Genomic DNA, 21471 nt, shown 5'->3' with positions numbered 1-21471 from the left:
TACCAGCTTAAATAATAGTTTGCGAACCTCACTCAGTATAGACATTATTAATATTATTTAAAATAAATCCATTATAAGCCGCAAACAATTTGAATGAATGACATAAATTGACAACTGACTTTTAGCTTTTTTTTTAAATCATAGACAATTGGTGATACAACAACGAAATATTTGTCAACAATTTTTGGCTAGCCAGACTCTAACTCGGTTTATCTTTTAACCTTACTTGGTACATATTTTCTTTTGATGCATACACATTTCTAGGTATTGTCATTAGCATTGGTACAAGCTATGTACATACAAGTTTCACAAAATTAAACCTATTTTGTGAATTAACAATAAAATTTGTAACCCAACAGGTTGTTTCGTCGCAATTACGCCTTGTACTTACATGTACATTACTTATTGGCAACAACCTGATTGCCTTAGTTTTACTTGACTTGTTTGATAATACCGTATATATAGATATGATGCAATTTATAATACTCATACATAGTCCAATGTTAAGTTAGGTAGGAATGTCATACTATTTGTTACAGTAGATACCACAACAAGTTGCTGTTTTACTTGTGTATAGATATATAAGATAAGGTAAGTTATTTTAGCAAACACTGTTGTATATAAATAATAATATTTTTACTATTCAGGTTTTTAGGAATGTACTTATAATGATGTTCCTACCTAATTGACCGTTATTATTATAAATAACTTGCATTGGATATACTATTTGATTATCATTTTTAATTAGAATACTTGCTGAATACAATATTGACATATTCAAATAAGGTATATCGGCTGTAATGTTCAGGGGCCTTATTCGAGATGTACAACTATCAGACTTTGCATCTACATCAAATGTTTAGTTCCGTTCACGTGCGATACGTCCACCGTCTGCGCGACCTACCCTCAGTCTGACGCGACAGCGGGCGCTTCGCCGTGTACATTTATTTATGTATACATTACAGTAAATATAGTAAACAACTTAATTACTATAGCATGTTACAGACGTTAAGGCCCATGTACATATTGGGCCAGCGTGGGCCAGTCTGGGGGACGCATTTATGCGTTATAGGGAGCAAGTGATATTGCTATCTCATTCTACCGCATGGCTGCGTCCCTTGGACTGGCCGGCGTTGGCCCAATATGTACAGGGGCCTTTAGAGCGTTTTGGGTAAAACATGTCTAGACCAACAGTCTGATTCATATTTTACTCGTACAACTTGATACGGTTTTGATATGACTTTGACGGGCGTCTTGGTGTTTAGCGCGCATCTCACGCACAACTTTCATTCAACTTTGTATGCACAAATAAGCGTACATGCGAACTTATAGGTCATAGGTTGCATCAAAAATATCAAAATCGTTACAAGTTTTAAAATCTGAATCGGGCTCCAAGTTACCCGACGTCGCGAACTGTTTTAGAGCCTGGCCAGCGTTTTTTTTGTGCAGTCGTGGCACAAAAAAAACGCGGGAATTTCAATAAAAACCGCACCTGACAATAAAATTACTATGAAATTAAATGACAGCTTGAAACTGACAGCTTATTTGATAGATAAAAAAGTTGCCATATGAAGAATTTAAAAAAATAGCTTGTGACACGAGTCGCTGGCCAGAGTCTAAAACCAAAACGAAAGTTCACAAAAAAATAAGTTTTACAATATCACAAAGTTAGAACACGGAGGTATTTGAGCAAAAAACATACATAGGTATTCAGTATTCATAGATGCACGCGCTATCTATTACATAACTCGCTTCTTCAGCTCATCTCAAACAAGTTGTCTCCGTGGAAACAATTAAAAGTATAATATTTTATTTGCAGATAACGAGTAATTCGAGCATATTTACCAGCAATGGATCTTTTACAACTCCTGAAGACGAATTCTATCAGTAAAAGCAATGTTTTTATTTAATTTAAAATATCGAATAAGTAAAAGAAATCCTTTTCACGGATAAATCACAATCATAAATTTACACGGTTGTTTAGGTACCTACTTATTTTTCATTCTCAACAACTCAAATAAATTGAAATAATACTTCAAGAATGATTAATCATTATTAATAACTGATGATTTTCGCAAAGGTCGATGATTATTAATCGGCATAATGATTAACAGCATATGGCTATGTAAAAAGAATTCTCTTGTTGTTCCAGCATACGTTTGTTGCGAATGTCGTCAGGCATACACGAAATCGGCGGCATGGTGTGGCCTGTCTTCTGGTGCAACTTGATAGGCTACGTGCTCGTATACCTGTCCATCTGCAACGGTGTCAAAAGTGTTGGTAAGGTGAGTCGATTAACAACAATTCTCAGGTTGATTGTGGCCTCGAATGTCCACTTCCCCGAATGTCCAGTCCCTGTACGTCAAATTCCCCAAACATCCAATCCCTTTACGTCCAATTCCCCGAATGTATAGTCGCTGTACGTCCAATTTCCCGAATGTCCAATCGTTGTACGTACGTCGATTGGGAAATCTTTTCACCACCCCATGCTCTCTTTGTTTTTCAAAAACTGATGAGTTGTTTTGCCTCCTCGCAACGCTAAAGATTCCATACGAGTATTTGAATTTTGTACTTTCCCTTGCTCGAGTAGGTAACAATATTAGCGCAATTTAAATGAAAACCGGGTCACTTTGTCAACTTCCCAAAAATACTCAAAGCTTACTTAGCAATGTGCATCAGACTTCAACCCGCACTTGGTGTCGGACCAATGGAAGGTTCTGTACGATACGATATAAAAAGCAATACCTCACAGCAATAGGGTGTATATCTTCCCGGCATTTGCGTCTTTTTAATAAGAAGAAAAGGGTTTTTTAAAAACTCAACAATGGGTCAACCATCATATTTAAAATAATTTTCTTGCCATCCTCTTCCTCGCGTTGTTCCGGTTTTTTTAACACAGCTCATGAGAGCCTGGGGTCCGCTTAGCAAGTAATCCCAAAAATTGGCGTGTGATCCAAATTTTAAACAAATGTACGTTATAGATTTTGAGATAAATGGCTGTGACATACGGACAGACGGACGGCCGGACAGACGGACATGACGAAACCACCGGCTTTCGTTTTTGCCATTCTGACTACGGAACCCTAAAAAACGATGGTAAGGTGAGTCAACCTGGCACGCTGCCACTGTCACTCACAAAACTTTCTGAAAAACTTTTTTTACTTGTTTATTTGGGTTGCATTTATTTTGGTCATGAAAATTTTACTGCTGTACATAAATTAATTCTAAATTACTGTTGCCAAATCTGTAATATTGTGATCACTATTATTTTTAGTGTGTTAACTATAAAAAAAATAGGCTGCAGATCCAAGACATTTAAAATACTTGTCAAGGGAGAGGTATTTATCAACAGTTCCATTACACCAAATAGCAATGTTTACGCAAATGCTTGGTTTTCACCTAAAAATAAAAAAACGCTTTGCTTATATCTACAGCACTGGATTTTGAATAAATGGGACCAAATTTGTAAGTACCTATACAAACTCAAACAAAAACTAATAATATTCAAATCGCTTGAAAAATGACGGAATTCTGAGGCAGCAAACATTAAAAATAATTATAAAAACACATACAACCGACTTGAGAACCTCCTCCATCAATTAAAATATAAAGCCTGACCAGGAATATATGATCAGGATCACTCGCCATGATGCGGAATTTCACTTGAACTATTTTTTCATACCTACTATATTGAACTATCACCCTACACATGAGAATAACAGCGCCCTCTTGACAATTATCATATATTACCGGTCAGACTTTAAAACTTTAAAGTTGGTTAAAAAACATGAGTTCCTTGCTCTATGTATTGAGTACTGATCCCTCTTGTCACATATGACCTTTCAAAGAGACTCAGGGACGCAACTGGGGACCCAAGAGCTGGCAGTTACCTCGCTCAACGCTTCAGTCTGGCAGTTCAGCGGGGTAACGCAGCCAGCATCTTGGGGACCTTGCCACGGGAGCCTTTTTTAGATTTAGTTTAGTTTAGTTTTATTTTATTTTAGAATAGTTTTTATTTAGTTTAATTGTAATTTTAAGTTATTTTTATTTATTGTTTTTTGACTTGTTTTTGTACCATATATATGAATAAATGACATATATTATGTGTTTATTCGCAGATCGTGTACTTCACAGTGGTATTCCCCTACGTGGTATTATGCGTATTGTTCATTCGCGGCATTACGCTGCCTGGCGCTTGGCAGGGCATTATTTTCTACGTGTGGCCTGACTGGCAGAAACTGGCGAATTCAAAGGTACAATCTAATATGTAATAGGATGTAAATCATGCATCCTATTGGGATAGCGTGGGGACTATAGTATAATCCAAACCACATGAATCATGAAGTATATTTAATATATGAGGGAAAGCCTATAGGTACTCTGCAGCGCCTCGGATATCTACCTATAAAGCTTGTATAACGATCCGCTTACAGAAGGTCGGTAGATCAGAAGGAGTAAAGCTCTTCCTCTCTGACTATGTCTAAGCGACCTACGTATACAAATAAGAGAGTTCTTGATAACTATTTTCCCCACAATAACTTTTATATGTCAGTCTTTCTCACATTGACCTTCCTTACTTAGTAACTTAACCGCACAGAACAACTCCTATTAACTTTACCGCACAGACCAAATCCTCTAGACAAATAGACAGAGCTTATAGGACGACTCGCGGTCTGCGGTCTGCGGTATGGTGTATACAGGGCTATACCCGCGAAAATCGAAGTTCGCAAATTGCGGGCATCTTTCTCTGTCACTCTAATTACGCCTTCATTGGAGTAAAAGAGAAAGATCCCCGCAATTTGCGAATTTCGGTTTTCGCGGTAGCCCCCCTGGTGTTATATTATAAAATATCGCACGCGCGCGGCTCCGAGCAGATGCGCCCAAACTTGCGACCTGTTAGCTGTGTGTCTAAAAAAAAAAACAACGGGTTGCACTCCGGGAGTGCCGGCAGAAGTGAAAACTCAATGACATTGCACAGCGCCGCTAAAGAAGTTTTAACTATGTATAATTGAGGTTAACGCCATCTAGCGTTATTTCGTCGCATTACTTGAAACCCCTAAGCACATCACTGTTAATACTCGAGTTATATTAGTACCAGTTAGAGGGAAACTCACTAGATGGCATTTAAATCAATAAAGAAAAACTCAATGACACGTGACGTCACGTCTTACGAATCTTAAGCTCTCGCGAGTTTAACATTTTTTCCCTATCACAAAAAGTGCACAGCGCCGCTAAAGAAGTTTTCACTTCAATAAATCGTAAACTATTGTATTCAAAATCATGGGATATTGCAGCGTAAAATGATGTGGTTTTCGGTTTTCTGTGCACAACCGTCAACCGTGTATATTTTACTTAGGTATTTAGTTAGGTATTTACCGAGTAAGTTATTTTCAGGTTTGGGCAGACGCCGCTATGCAACTGTTCTATTCGCTTGGACCTGGTTGGGGAGGATTAGTCAGTATGGCGAGTTTCAATCAATTTCATTACAAAAATTTAAGGTTAGTAACGCTTTAAAAACCTCTAGTAATTTGACCGAGCGTGAAAGAAGGTCTCCGTTCAGCTTGGGCAATATGCTTTAAATTGTCTGTTCGGCTGTTCTCGCTACCATCACTAAATGTCGCATTTTTCAACTAGGTACTATTTTGTTTTTGGATATTTTTCAAAGTGGTGAAACCGTTGGGATTCTCGAGGTGCTCACAGAGTCTCTAGCACAGTACACTAAGAACAGTAGTGAATCTAAGGCCGCTCGGCAAGTTATTTGCCTACTCTTGCGTTGGCGCTTAGGGTTGTCACTTTTATTTTTAGTTAAATATTATTTGCGTATTATGAGTAGCACTGCGTTTCTATTTATTATAATATAATGAAATGTTCTATCAATTCATAAATGAAGTATAAATAAAACGCTTTTTAAATATTAACATTAGGAAATGGCAGTTATTAAAAAAATTATAAATTCGATACAAAAAAAAATCCTCCGGTTTCTGCATGTTCGGAACGCTTTATTGTTAGCGGTTAAAGTAAAGTAAATTCTCATCCTTACGTATAAATTTAGTAAAAAGGTTTTAGGGAAGCATGGTCAAGTAGGTATTATGAAGAATGACAAGTCCGGGTTTGAGGAGTCGTTATTGAGACACTATATTTTTTTCTACTGTACGACTGTAATTTTTGAATTAAGATTTCTTATACCAAACTGCAAATGGGTATTTTTAATGTACGGGCTCCCAACTCAACTATAATATTCATTTCGATACAGTTTAGTCAACTATAATGAAAATGACCAATTACAGCTCGCCGCGGTCAAGAGGGCGAAACAAAACCATAGCTCAAATTAATTATTAATTTTAGGTTGTATAGTAGAAACAATTGGTTCATAAATCAGAAACGCGCATGTGACACCCTTAATATAGCAACATCCATAGACTACGAAAACCACTTAGTGTTGCTTGTTAGTCTCCATAGGCTACGGTGGCCAAAATCGAGAAAACAACTGTCTAAAAATTGAATTTAGCGCGGAGCAAGTACCAGGGCCTCATGAGTTACGAGAAGGTGTCATTGACCAACCAACGCGGCGGCCGGGGCGCGTACCAGTATTATGAAGGTATCGCGGCTGCTCCCGTATCTTAGCTGTATACTTTTGGTTTGGTTTGTTTGTATGATTCTACTAGTTTAAAGTATTATTTTTGTTGATTCGTAGAAAAAGTATTGTATACAATAGTGATATAATCAAGCTTTTCAATCTAGTACCTTACTTATACTATTGCCTCTGTTCATAGTCATGATCAAAAAAATTAAAGCGTACCGTCAGAGCAGACAAATGCGAGCGGGCGGGTAGCGTACTCGAATGCGCGCGATCACAGTCGTCGCGGTACGGCCCACACTGCCGCCACCGTATTCCCCCGTATATTATGCTAATGTGTGCGTGGCAGCGCGTGCGTACACGGCGCCCGGCGCGCACGCACACATTCAAGCCGGCAGCGGCACATTTCTATGAAGATTCACTACTGTTCTTATACTGTGTCTCTAGTTTGCTTATGTAAATTAATTTTACGCAACCATACTTCGGTTATAAGTTCTAACTTAATAACATTAACTAAACTAAAGTCTTCATTTTATTTCAGATCATCTATATTAATTCCCCTAATCAACAGTGGAACCAGTATCTGGGCAGGTTTCGTAGTGTTCTCCGTGCTAGGGTTCGCCGCAGAACGGGCAGGGGTCCCCATAGACAAAGTGGCTACTGCGGGTCCGGGGCTCGCGTTTGTCACATACCCTGCCGCTGTGTCCATGATGCCCGCATCCAACTTCTGGGCCCTCACATTCTTTGTAATGCTGTTCCTCTTGGGCATCGATACTATGGTAAGTAAAATCATTTCCTGGGCCTATCTACCTGGCCTGGATAGAAAACTTCAAACTTAAATGATGTATCTATTTGAATAACAATGTGGGCAGGATTCCAATCCAATACACAGTATAATCGAAAATTCAATTCCATTCCGTGTCAATTTCTCTCACGATATGATAAAACCCAATATTGTTTCAGTTCGTGACAATAGAAGCCATAATCGCTGGCTTTATGGACGAGTTTTCGAAATTACGGGCTTATAAACGATTGATAACATTACTAACGTGTGTTGTGCTCTTCCTTTCGGGCATCATTTGTAATACAGAGGTAAGCGGTAAACAATATTACATTACGTCCGAGAAAGTCGACTACGCGGACGTGGAATTATAAACGCTATAACGACATACTTTGTGGGGATGATTTAGTCAAGTATTTGCCCGAATACGGCGTTGGCTTTCTTTTATTTTTCTATACTAAGAAAATAGATGTAACACGAATATTTATGCAAACAACTCCAAAATGATTTTATAGCTTTAAGTATAATTAATTAATTATGCATCTGTAAACTGCAAAGTATGGTGCGATGCGATAGTGGATAACATGGCATTAGTAACCTAGTTTTATCTAGCAAACATAGTTCAAAAAGACCTAGGCATGTTGCGTGACTCTGGCTTTCGCATAGTTTCACGACTTTCACGATAACCACGAGTCTCAGTGTAGCTTTAAATTGCGACTATAACTTTGTATGTAACGACACATTACATTTTTGCTTTATGTGCTTTTGTCAAGCAAGGTCGTGCTTAACAGGTAAAGCCTGACAACAGTTTATTTGACCCTCGCCATTTTGCGGATTTTCAATGTTACTAATTTATTTTACTGGCAACAAGTACTCTTTGACAACGAACGATGGATGTCATCGAATGTCACCGATGTAAACAAACGGAAAATATCTACGAATATATTCAAATATTATTACAAAAACGGTTTTATTACAAAAATGCCAAAAAATTACCAATTTGCGAAAAAAATTGTAGTCAATGCAATCAAATACTTACAGCTTAAAAAAGACGAAGGATTACATAGCAACTGCGATCATATATAACCATGGATACCGCCTTTAGGAACATTACCGTTCAAATTCTCGGGCCAAATTAGCACACATACACAATTACGCCTACATTCAAATAAGACGACGCGTTTACAGAGCCTGTAATCAAAGCTGGTAAACAAAATAAGAGTCATCTTTATTACACTAATGGTACATAGCTAAGTGTAGATGAAATGCATATAATGTCAATAACTACCAATCAGCGACATTAATCCGCTAATAACCTTCTTGCTGTACGTACTGGCCGCTGAGAGTTCGCGGTTCATATTTGATTAGAATATGACTTGGACAGGGATAGGTTTATGCCATACAGTGAAGAACCAGTCAAATAATTCACGTATAATAATTTAATGCAGATTAAAAGATAACTAGTTAAAATGTTGTTATGACACGACAGACTAACTCAACATAAGTAAATATATCATTGTTGTGTAAATGTATTCCGCTATAATAAGTATTTTGTATATTTTATTATCAATCTGCATGGCAGTGCGAAGTCACGTTCAGGTATAGTCTGTCCATTTTTCTAAGGTCAAGTACGCCATAGTAAATGTATGGCGAACTTGATCTTAGAAATCGGACTGGCTATACAGTCTGCAAAATTTACATGGGTACACGAATCGGGTCAAAAATATTTGAACAGGCGGAGTCACAATAAATCCCCACTTTCAGTTCAGAATATTTTATATGTATATAGCCGGTCAAGCAAGTTTGTCAGTAGAAAAAGGTGCAAAATTAAAATGTTGTATAGGACCACAGCCGTTCGCGTGCTTACATTTTCTAAATTTGCCGCTCTTATAATATTTTAAACTTTTGCATTTTGAACACATATTAACTCACATTATACGAAACGAAACTGATTTACGTCGGTAAATCAAGGTAATTGAATATACTTCGCGTTAGACCCGTCTATAATGTGAGTTAATATGTTTGCCGCTCTTTTCTACTGACGGAAATGGCTTGAGAGAGAACCTACATATATGTGACAGTAGAGGGTGGATTCAAATGATCAACATTTTCAGATAATGTGTGTATTTGTTAAATTAATTCAGTGAAAGCATGATAGGAAAAATGTATCTACATATAGGAGATCGGGTATGATTATCTCACGGGTTATATCTCATGAATGAACATATTCTAGATATCTTGCCAGGCATCCACTCAATTTCATGTCTCTCTAATTGGACAGCTTTTTTCCATAGTTCTCTGCGAATAGCATCTTGTGGGAATCTGAATGGAAAGTAATGTAAAATGACAATACCAAATTTGATTATTAATTTGAAATAACTAGGTAGTTTTTTTATAGCTCCATCTCATGAAATAAAAAATTGGCCAAGTGCGAGTCGGACTCGCACACGAAGGGTTCCGTACCATTATCTATAAAAACGGTCACCCATCCAAGTACTGACCCCGCCCGACGTTGCTTAACTTCGGTCAAAAATCACGTTTGTTGTATGGGAGCCCCACTTAAGTCTTTATTTTATTCTGTTTTTAGTATTTGTTGTTATAGCGGCAACGGAAATACATCATCTGTGAAAATTTCAGCTGTCTAGCTATCACAGATCACGAGATACAGCCTGGTGACAGACGGACGGATGGACGGACGGACGGACGGACGGACGGACAGCGGAGTCTTAGTAATAGGGTCCCGTTTTACCCTTTGGGTACGGAACCCTAAAAAGGAAAATACAAATCTGTAAGAAGGAATTTATTACTACATTTATAATTATATAGAAAATACCTAAACCAAACACAAGTTAATAAAATAGTCTACTCCATTTAGCATAACACCATCCCTATTATCCTCGCAATTTAAAAAGTCGTATGTTGTTATGAAAGTCGTATGCAGTTGTTACGTTTTAGCTTAGCACGGTAGTATTGAAAACAAATCGTCATGTTTTTTCCAATTTCTACTGAAGTTATCTGTTTAGTACAAGTGAAAAGTGATTCCACTGTCCTTGGTATGAACTAAAATAACTTCTGCACCACTTCACGACACATGAATATATTTTTAATTACAAAAAAACGTTGTTTTTGTAAATCAATTTAGCCATTTGTCACTGACTGTCATCTCGGTGGTACTGAGATTGCCAATCGAGCAGTTTGTAAGTACCGCCTATCGCGGGGTAGTTTGCGTTGGGTCATAATTGAGCGGACAGAATACTTCCATGTATAGCATTTCGCTGCATAGCAATCCAATCTGCGATCATATATAACCATGGATACCGCCTTTAGGAACATTACCGTTCAAATTCTCGGGCCAAATTAGCACACATACACAATTACGCCTACATTCAAATAAGACGACGCGTTTACAGAGCGTGTGATCAAAGCTGGTAAACAAAATAAGAGTCATCTTTATTACACTAATGGTACATAGCTAAGTGTAGATGAAATGCATATAATGTCAATAACTACCAATCAGCGACATTAATCCGCTAATAACCTTCTTACTGTGCGTACTGGCCGCTGAGAGTTCGCGGTTCATATTTGATTAGAATATGACTTGGACAGGGATAGGTTTATGTCATACAGTGAAGAACCAGTCAAATAATTCACGTATAATAATTTAATGCAGATTAAAAGATAACTAGTTAAAATGTTGTTATGACATGACAGACTAACTCAACATAAGTAAATATATCATTGTTGTATAAATGTATTCCGCTATAATAAGTATTTTGTATATTTTATTATCAATCTGCATGGCAGTGCGAAGTCACGTTCAGGTATATAGTCTGTCCGTTTTTCTAAGATCAAGTACGCCATAGTAAATTTATGGCGAAATTGATCTTAGAAATCGGACTGGCTATACAGTCTGCAAAATTTACATGGGTACACGAATCGGGTCAAAAATATTTGAACAGGCGGAGTCATAATAAATCCCCACTTTCAGTTCAGAATATTTTATATGTATATAGCCGGTCAAGCAAGTTTGTCAGTAGAAAAAGGTGCAAAATTAAAATGTTGTATAGGACCACAGCCGTTCGCGTGCTTACATTTTCTAAATTTGCCGCTCTTATAATATTTTAAACTTTCGCGTTTTGAACACATATTAACTCACATTATACGAAACGAAACTGATTTACGTCGGTAAATCAAGGTAATTGAATATAATTTGCGTTAGACCCGTCTATAATGTGAGTTAATATGTTTGCCGCTCTTTTCTACTGACGGAAATGGCTTGAGAGAGAACCTACATATATGTGACAGTAGAGGGTGGATTCAAATGATCAACATTTTCAGATAATGTGTGTATTTGTTAAATTAATTCAGTGAAAGCATGATAGGAAAAATGTATCTACATATAGGAGACCGGGTATGATTATCTCACGGGTTATATCTCATGAATAGAACATATTCTAGATATCTTGCCAGGCATCCACTCAATTTCATGTCTCTCTAATTGGACAGCTTTTTTCCATAGTTCTCTGCGAATAGCATCTTGTGGGAATCTGAATGGAAAGTAATGTAAAATGGCAATACCAAATTTCCAAATTTGATTATTAATTTGAAATAACTAGGTACTTTTTTTATAGCTCCATCTCATGAAATAAAAAAGGAAAATACAAATCTGTACGAAGGAATTTATTACTACATTTATAATTATATAGAAAATACGTAAACCAAACACAAGTTAATAAAATAGTCTACTTCATTTAGCATAACACCATCCCTATTATCCTCGCAATTTAAAAAGTCGTATGTTGTTATGAAAGTCGTATGCAGTTGTTACGTTTTAGCTTAGCACGGTAGTATTGAAAACAAATCGTCGTGTTTTTTCCAAATTCTACTGAAGTTATCTGTTTAGTAAACAGAGTTTACTACAAGTGAAAAGTGATTCCACTGTCCTTGGTATGAACTAAAATAACTTCTGCACCACTTCACGACACATGAATATATTTTTAATTACAAAAAAACGTTGTTTTTATAAATCAATTTAGCCATTTATCACTGACTGTCATCTCGGTGGTACTGAGATTGCCAATCGAGCAGTTTGTAAGTACCGCCTATCGCGGGGTAGTTTGCGTTGGGCAGCGAAATGCTATACATGGAAGTATTCTGTCCGCTCAATTATGACCCAACGCAAACTACCCCGCGATAGGCGGTACTTACAAACTGCTCGATTGGCAATCTCAGTACCACCGAGATGACAGTCAGTGACAAATGGCTAAATTGATTTATAAAAACAACGTTTTTTTGTAATTAAAAATATATTCATGTGTCGTGAAGTGGTGCACAAGTTATTTTAGTTCATACCAAGGACAGTGGAATCACTTTTCACTTGGAGTAAACAGATAACTTCAGTAGAATTTGGAAAAAACATGACGATTTGTTTTCAATACTACCGTGCTAAGCTAAAACGTAACAACTGCATACGACTTTCATAACAACATACGACTTTTTAAATTGCGAGGATAATAGGGATGGTGTTATGCTAAATGAAGTAGACTATTTTATTAACTTGTGTTTTCTATATAATTATAAATGTAGTAATAAATTCCTTCTTACAGATTTGTATTTTCCTTTTTTATTTCATAATATGGAGCTATAAAAAAACTACCTAGTTATTTCAAATTAATAATCAAATTTGGTATTGTCATTTTACATTACTTTCCATTCAGATTCCCACAAGATGCTATTCGCAGAGAACTATGGAAAAAAGCTGTCCAATTAGAGAGACATGAAATTGAGTGGATGCCTGGCAAGATATCTAGAATATGTTCTATTCATGAGATATAACCCGTGAGATAATCATACCCGATCTCCTATATGTAGATACATTTTTCCTATCATGCTTTCACTGAATTAATTTAACAAATACACACATTATCTGAAAATGCTGATCATTTGAAATTTTGAATCCACCCTCTACTGTCACATATATGTAGGTTCTCTCTCAAGCCATTTCCGTCAGTAGAAAAGAGCGGCAAACATATTAACTCACATTATAGACGGGTCTTACGCGAATTATATTCAATTACCTTGATTTACCGACGTAAATCAGTTTCGTTTCGTATAATGTGAGTTAATATGTGTTCAAAATGCGAAAGTTTAAAATATTATAAGAGCGGCAAATTTAGAAAATGTAAGCGCGCGAACGGCTGTGGTCCTATACAAAATTTTAATTTTGCACCTTTTTCTACTGACAAACTTGCTTGACCGGCTATATACATATAAAATATTCTGAACTGAAAGTGGGGATTTATTGTGACTCCGCCTGTTCAAATATTTTTGACTCGATTCGTGTACCCATGTAAATTTTGCAGACTGTATAGCCAGTCCGATTTCTAAGATCAAGTTCGCCATACATTTACTATGGCGTACTTGATCTTAGAAAAACGGACAGACTATACCTGAACGTGACTTCGCACTGCCATGCAGATTGATAATAAAATATACAAAATACTTATTATAGCGGAATACATTTATACAACAATGATATATTTACTTATGTTGAGTTAGTCTGTCATGTCATAACAACATTTTAACTACATAGTTATATTTTAATCTGCATTAAATTATTATACGTGAATTATTTGACTGGTTCTTCACTGTATGGCATGAACCTATCCCTGTCCAAGTCATATTCTAATCAAATATGAACCGCGAACTCTCAGCGGCCAGTACGTACAAGAAGGTTATTAGCGGATTAATGTCACTGATTGGTAGTTATTGACATTATATGCATTTCATCTACACTTAGCTATGTACCATTAGTGTAATAAAGATGACTCTTATTTTGTTTACCAGCTTTGATTACAGGCTCTGTAAACGCGTCGTCTTATTTGAATGTAGGCGTAATTGTGTATGTGTGCTAATTTGGCCCGAGAATTTGAACGGTAATGTTCCTAAAGGCGGTATCCATGGTTATATATGATCGCAGGCGTTGGGTCATAATTGAGCGGACAGAATACTTCCATGTATAGGCATTTCGCTGAATCCAATAAACAATGTTTTAAAGTTGGTTGTTGACATGACCGGTATTGACATTTTATAGTGCGGTTTTATTGAACTGGTTAGTTGTTTGGTTTAAACTTTAATATTTCATTTAAGGTTTATGCAGATCGACGATAAAAATCCTATAGGTAATCGAATTGGAGACTGAACATTTTATAATCGAGGTTGGTGGTCCTGAAAGCGACACAACATCTGATGAAAATCAGACTTCGTCAGAGTCAGAAAACGAAGAATATATAAATATTGAATATTTAGAATGAGATTTTGACGAATAGATAAATTGAAAGAACCGAATTCTCTGTAAGCAATGTTTTGACATTATACGAGTATCAACATGAAGCCAATGCCCACTACCCCGACTATACATGACGTACGCACATTATTGCCATACGTGAGCTGTTTGCAGCGACACTATCTCAGGGTTAAATAAACTGTTGTCAGGCTTTAGTTTGACTTAATTTTAAAGTCGGGCAAAATCTTTGACTTAGACTCATTTGAGACAAGGTTAATTATAATATTCTAGTGTACGTATGTGTATGGTCTCTGTCAAAATTTCTTTGATATGTTCGTAGGAAAAGCCAATTAAAAGGGAGACATTTTTTTAGACTTTCATTAATTTTACATATTTGATAATTATATTCCATATCGAAGACTTCGTAACAGATAGCGTCTTTTTTTAGGATTCCGTACCTCAAAAGGAAAAAGCGGAACCCTTATAGGATCACTTTGTTGTCCGTCCGTCTGTCTGGCTGTCCGTCAAGTATTGTACTTTATTGTTTGTACCTTCGAGCAACACGGAAGGGAGGCGGCATTCGCACTATTTCCCCTCTGCCGAGGTACAAGATTAGCGCGTCAATCTAATCTAGCGCGGGTAATAAAACTAGTTGCACTTGGATTTTTCACTAGACCGAGTCCAGACGCGCGCGTGAACACTGCTGCACAAAAATGCCTGTTTGCTCGGTTTTTTGTTATAAAAAGAGGTCGGGGACATCAAATTTACAAAAAGAAAGTGTTACATTTCACATGTAATATTTTTTTTTACATATCATACGTTTAATTACATTCAAACACAATTATTATATTTTAGTCTCATGTAATTGTTGGATTTATCGATTTTGCTCGCTCAGTACAAATTGTGGATCGGTCGAGCGACAAATCCGACTTCTCATCTCTCAGAATACAATAACATACTTCAACGAAAATGTGTTAGTGTGCGTGTTGTGACACTTGTCACTCGTCCGTACACAAAAAGAGATCGAGGTTTGCAAGATTTGTCTTTGACGTGTGTCATTTTCTATGTATTTGTGTCGTCATTACAGATTGGATTTTGTATGTAAGTGTGTGAGAAGTGCGACTGTGTGCACCTTTCCCCCCGCGAAAAATGGCAGAAAGATTTGTACGGTGAGATATCGCTTGGGCCCCTCCCTTCCGATGTGTCGGAAGCCGGTGTTGCTCGAAGGTTTGTACCTATCGTCGTCGTAAATTTAAGAGTTAGACTCTTGTCGGTGTAGCTCTCTCCATTTGACTCTATCCAGGGCCGCCTCCTTGATTTCCTTATAAGACATTACAGCTACCTATAGCTATGATTTATTTCACAGATAAGCTATGAGCAATTTAGAGTTAGGTATGTTTTCATTGGCTTTAAAAGAACTTCGACCAGTGCAAAAAGCTTCACATCAACAATAATAAAACCTCTTTTCAGGGAGGCCTCCACGTCATTGGCCTCCTAGATGCACACGTGGCCATCGCCGCCGCACCGGTGGTGTGCCTGATGGAGCTCATAGCCGCGGTGTACACGTACGGCGCCTCAAACCTGAGTCTGGATGTACGCTTCATGACAGGGCGACCGCTGAGACCGTTCTGGCTTTTTGTGTGGCGTTATATAGTGCCACCTTTCTTATTGGTAAGTGTATGGCATTTATAGCTTGTGGTCATCGCTGCGGCACCGGTAGTGTACTCGATGGAACTCATAGCCGCGGTGTACACGTACGGCGCCTCAAACCTGAGTCTGGATGTACGCTTCATGATAGGACGACCGCTGAGACCGTTCTGGCTTTTTGTGTGGCGGTATACACGGTGTAACATGAGGAAACCGAATAATTTTAACAGCGTATTCCTGATCATATTTATTTAGAGACAAAAATGTCCTATAAACTTTTTTGAAATTCGCCTAGTTTAGAGATAATATTAATTTTATAAAAAACAAGTTTTTATTGTTACATAGTGTAAAAGGCCTATTTGATGGTGATGTTGCTGCTATGGGACGTAGTCTAAATGTCCTTATTGATAGATATCTTTGCAAAACTTCGCAAAACCAAAAAAATACATAAAAATCAATTTTAAGTGACAAGTTTACCTATAATATTTATTTTTTATGTACAAATACATTAAAAAAATTGAAAAAACAAAACCAAAAAAAAATATCTTGAAATTGACCTAAACTCATATTATATTTTTTTCCTTCTTTTGACCTCAGAAATGCGTGGTTAAAATTATTCGGTTTCCTCATGTTACACCGTGTATAGTGCCACCTTTCTTATTGGTAAGTGTATCTTTTACAGCTAGTGTAGGGTTGCCATACGTCCCGGTACGCCGGGACATGTCCCGGTTTGAAGCATGGAGTCCCGGTGTCCCGGCCGATAAGAAAATTGTCCCGGTTTAAAGATCATAGTTACTTAGTAGGGGGCTGGACTTGGTAAATATATACCAACAGTCCAACAATAAACACGACTAACTAGCTAGGCTAATCGTACGTGGATAGAACGATGTAAGCGCTGACACTTGTCCGTTCACTATTTACGAATTTACGTCAACAGTGTCAACACATTTAGTCTACTCGAGAAACTGAAAACGGTGAAAAATAGAGATACTACTCCTAAAAATACGTGTGATACCTCATTAGATTCATAATGTTGTCTAGAAAAATGTATTGGAAGCGTTTATTAGCACACAAAAAATATCAGAAGTAATAAACAAAAAAAGGGGGAAAAGGTAGATATTTCTTATTTCCCCAATATCTCAAAAAGTATTCATATTTAAGAAACCAAATTAATATTATAAAAGTGGAGGATATTTCCTATAAAAAAAGTCTATACTTGCAGAACTCTATCTCCATTATTTATACTTTTTATTCAACGCTGAACACAGCCCTCCGCGCCTCATTTTTGGGAAACGCGCCGGGGTGAAAAAGCGAGTAAGTACGTAACATTAAATATCATTTTAAAGGTATTAAATGTTCATTAAAAAATTAGAAAAAAATGGTGTAAGTATTTTAAATATGTCAGAAAATGTACTACTTGTAGAAATTTCATCATCATCTCAGCCATAAGACGTCCACTGCTGAACATAGGCCTCCCCCTTGGACCTCCATACGTGCCGGTTGGAAGCGACCCGCATCCAGCGTCTTCCGGCGACCTTAACAAGATCGTCTGTCCATCTTGTGGGTGGACGTCCTACGCTGCGCTTGCTAGTCCGTGGTCTCCACTCGAGCACTTTTCGACCCCATCGGCCATCTTCTCTGCGTGCAATGTGGCCTGCCCATTGCCACTTCAGCTTGCTAATCCGGTGGGCTATGTCGGTGACTTTAGTTCGTCTACGGATCTCCTCATTTCTGATTCGATCACGTAGAGAAACTCCGAGCATAGCCCTCTCCATAGCTCGTTGAGCGACTTTAAGTTTTGAGATGAGGCCGATAGTGAAAGACCACGTTTCGGAGCCGTAAGTCATCACTGGTAACACACATTGATTAAAGACTTTCGTCTTGAGGCACTGAGGTATGTCGGACGAAAAGACATTACGTAGTTTCCCGAACGCTGCCCAACCGAGTTGGATTCGGCGGTTGACCTCTTTCTCGAAGTTGGACCTACCTAATTGGACTACTTGTCCTAGGTAGATGTACGAGTCAACAACTTCGAGTACCGAGTTCCCAACAGAGACTGGGATGGGCACAACATTGGCATTTGACATAAGTTTCGTCTTGTCCATGTTCATTTTCAAGCCCACCCGTTGTGAAACTCGGTTGAGGTCATCGAGCATCATGCTGAGTTCCTCCATCGACTTTGCCATGACTACGATATCGTCGGCAAACCGAAGGTGAGTGATGTATTCGCCGTTGATGTTGATGCCAAGTCCTTCCCATTCCAGGAGCTTGAAGGCGTCTTCCATTACGGCAGTAAACAGTTTCGGAGAGATAACGTCTCCCTGCCTTACGCCTCTTCGCAATGGAATCGCCCTCGTGCTCTGCTCCTGTACTCGGACCGACATGGTGGCGTTACTATACAAACACTTCAACACTTCGATGTACCGATAGTCAATATGGCATCGCTGAAGAGACTCAAGCACCGCCCATGTTTCCACCGAATCGAAGGCTTTCTCATAGTCCACAAACGCTAAGCATAATGGCAAGTTATACTCTTCGGTCTTCTGTATAACTTGCCGCAGCGTATGGATGTGGTCTATGGTACTATAGCCTTTTCGGAAACCGGCTTGTTCGGGAGGCTGGAAGTCATCAAGTCTGTGTTCGAGACGGTTCGTGATGACCCTTGAAAACAGCTTATAGACATGGCTCAGAAGCGTGATGGGTCTGTAGTTCTTCAATAGGTTGTTATCACCTTTTTTGAAGAACAGCACCACCTCGCCTCTATTCCATGTTTCAGGCGTTATGCCCTCGGACAAGACGGAATTAAAGAGCTTCTGGAGGACTTTAAGTACCGGTGTTCCACCCGCTCTCAGAAGCTCTGAAGTGATTCCGTCTTTGCCCGGCGCCTTGTTGTTCTTAAGCTGCTTCAGGGCCATCCTAATCTCGTACAGACTGATGTCCGGGATATCTTCGGTATAATGTCGGGACAGCTTGGCTCTTGGATCTCCTACCAAGCTGTCAACGGGCTTTGCGATCGAAGTGTATAACTGTCCATAGAACCTCTCGATCTCACCTAAAACCTCCGCTTTGCTCGACGCTATGCTGCCATCTTCCCGTTTCAGCTTTGTCAGCTGGCTTTGCCCAATAGACTTGTCCTTTGCGAACACTTTGGAGCCTTGGTTTCGCTCAATAGTCTCTTTAATACGGTTAGTATTAAAGAGACGCAGATCATGTCGCAAGGACTTAGATATACGTCTATTGAGCTGCCTATATGACTCCGCGTCATCGGGAGACTGCAACTGTAGCGAGCGTCGTTCAGCCATGAGGTTTAAGGTTTGCTCGGTCAATTTCTGAGGTCTATCTTTACGGCGGGATCTAAAAAACTTAGACCCTACTGTGTGGACAGTTTCCACTAGCCCGTCGTTGATTTCGTCCACTGAAGCCAAGTTCTCTAGGCAAGCAAAGCGGTTAGAGAGCTCGAGTTGAAAGCTTTCGGGGTTTTGAACATAGGCTCGAGTAGGTCGGAGCGTAGACTTCATCAGGCTGGACCTTTCAAGTTTAATATTGATATTCAGTGTGCCTCTTACGATTCGGTGATCACTACCGGTCTTTACCCTGTTGATCACAGAGACATCACTGAATATCCGTTTCTTGTCGGTCATGATGAAGTCTATCTCGTTTCTCGTGGAACCGTCAGGGCTCATCCAGGTCCATTTCCTGTGAGGCGGCTTCTGGAAGAAAGAGTTCATCATGAAGAGTTCCTCTCTCTCCAGAAAGTCGGCCAGCCTCTGACCCCTAGGGTTCCGTTGCCCATACCCAAATTGCCCCACTCTCAACTCATCCCCGCTTCTCTTGCCCAACTTTGCGTTGAAGTCCCCCATAACAACAGTAAAGTAGGTTTTAGAAGTATGTATGGCCCTACTTACGTCCTCATACATAGCTTCTACTTCATCATCGGAGTGCGACGAGGTCGGTGCGTATACCTGAATGACCTTCAGCGAATATCTTTTGGATATTCTGAGTATTAGGTATACCACCCTGCTCGACACACTGTCGATGGTTATTATGTTGTTTACGAGGGACTTGTGAACGAGAAACCCGACACCACCTTGGGACTGTTGGTCGCCCTCCCGGTGGTAGAGCAAGTTACCAGACTTCAGGGTTGTCGTGTCCTCCCCCTCTCTACGGACTTCGCATAACCCTACAATGTCCCAGTGTAACCTGCTCAGTTCCTCTTCCAGCTCGCAGATCTTTTCGTCAGTCCTCATAGTGCGTATGTTGTGTGTTACCAGGGCCAGTCGTCGTCGGGGCGGGTAGCCGGATCTTTGCCGGAGATTCTTAGCACCCCTGACCCCGCTAATGCCCTGACCGCTACCATAGCCAGAGCACCGGGGGTCGCCGGAACCTCGGGGCCGTGGTTCTATTGTGCTCATCATGATGGGGGGTGAATGCCATAATCGCCACGCTTGGCAGGCGGGTTGGCGATCGCAGTCGAGTACACCGAATTTGAGGGACGCTGCTGCCCGTCCACCGGTGGTCTTGGACGTAGTTTAAGGACATACCCGGGTCTATGATATATAGAAATTTATCTTAAGTTATTTTTTTAACAAGTTAGGCAATTGTTAAGTAACAAAATTTTCTCGTACTTCCTTCTTTATTGAAAACTAAACAAAAATGGTAAAATAACTATCGTATTTTTTTTTACTTTTTAAAGTCCTTCTCAGATACATGCGAAGTTTTAGAATAACATTGAAAATCAACAAAAACGAAAAATCAAGGTAAAATATAAAACAATATAACGTGCATTTTCCGCTTTGTAGCGAAAAGCGACTACAAACAGAGAACCCGACTGGCGGGTTGCTGGCATTGAATGACCGTGTTAAAAGTTGAGTTGTGTTTAGGCAAGGGCTAAACCTTTTAAGTTACCTATTGTAGTAATAAAAGTTCCTTTTTTTCTATTTTTAGGGTTTCGTAGTCACCTAGAAACCCTTATAGTTTCGCCATGTCTGTCTGTCTGTCTGTCCGAGGCTTTGCTCCGTGGTCGTTAGTACTAGAAAGCTGCAATTTGGCAAGGCATGGATACATAATTCATGCATTGTGATTGTGACAGAATGGTAAAAGAAAAACTACCTATAAAAAAAAATTTGATGCTTTTTTTTTAATGTTTATTGCTTTGTCCCAATAGTGTGGGGTATCGTTGGA

At 38.8% G+C, this 21471-nt stretch overlaps 1 protein-coding gene across 1 annotated transcript in view; it reads left to right on the top strand.

The window, feature by feature from the left end:
• LOC134790936 (sodium- and chloride-dependent glycine transporter 1-like) overlaps positions 1 to 21471 on the top strand; it is a 28045-nt gene that overhangs the window by 3359 nt on the left and 3215 nt on the right. Inside the window, exons 4-10 of the mRNA XM_063761949.1 lie at positions 1820 to 1887; positions 2153 to 2285; positions 4119 to 4253; positions 5395 to 5498; positions 7119 to 7356; positions 7541 to 7669; positions 16114 to 16314. Coding sequence (XP_063618019.1) covers positions 1820 to 1887; positions 2153 to 2285; positions 4119 to 4253; positions 5395 to 5498; positions 7119 to 7356; positions 7541 to 7669; positions 16114 to 16314 — 1008 coding nt within the window. The remainder of the gene's footprint in view (positions 1 to 1819; positions 1888 to 2152; positions 2286 to 4118; positions 4254 to 5394; positions 5499 to 7118; positions 7357 to 7540; positions 7670 to 16113; positions 16315 to 21471) is intronic.

The sequence above is a fragment of the Cydia splendana genome, chromosome 5, assembly GCF_910591565.1.
Source record: "Cydia splendana chromosome 5, ilCydSple1.2, whole genome shotgun sequence".
Classification (NCBI taxonomy): domain Eukaryota; kingdom Metazoa; phylum Arthropoda; class Insecta; order Lepidoptera; family Tortricidae; genus Cydia; species Cydia splendana.
Note: the sequence above shows the minus strand (reverse complement) of the source record. Positions and strands in the feature narration are given on the sequence as shown.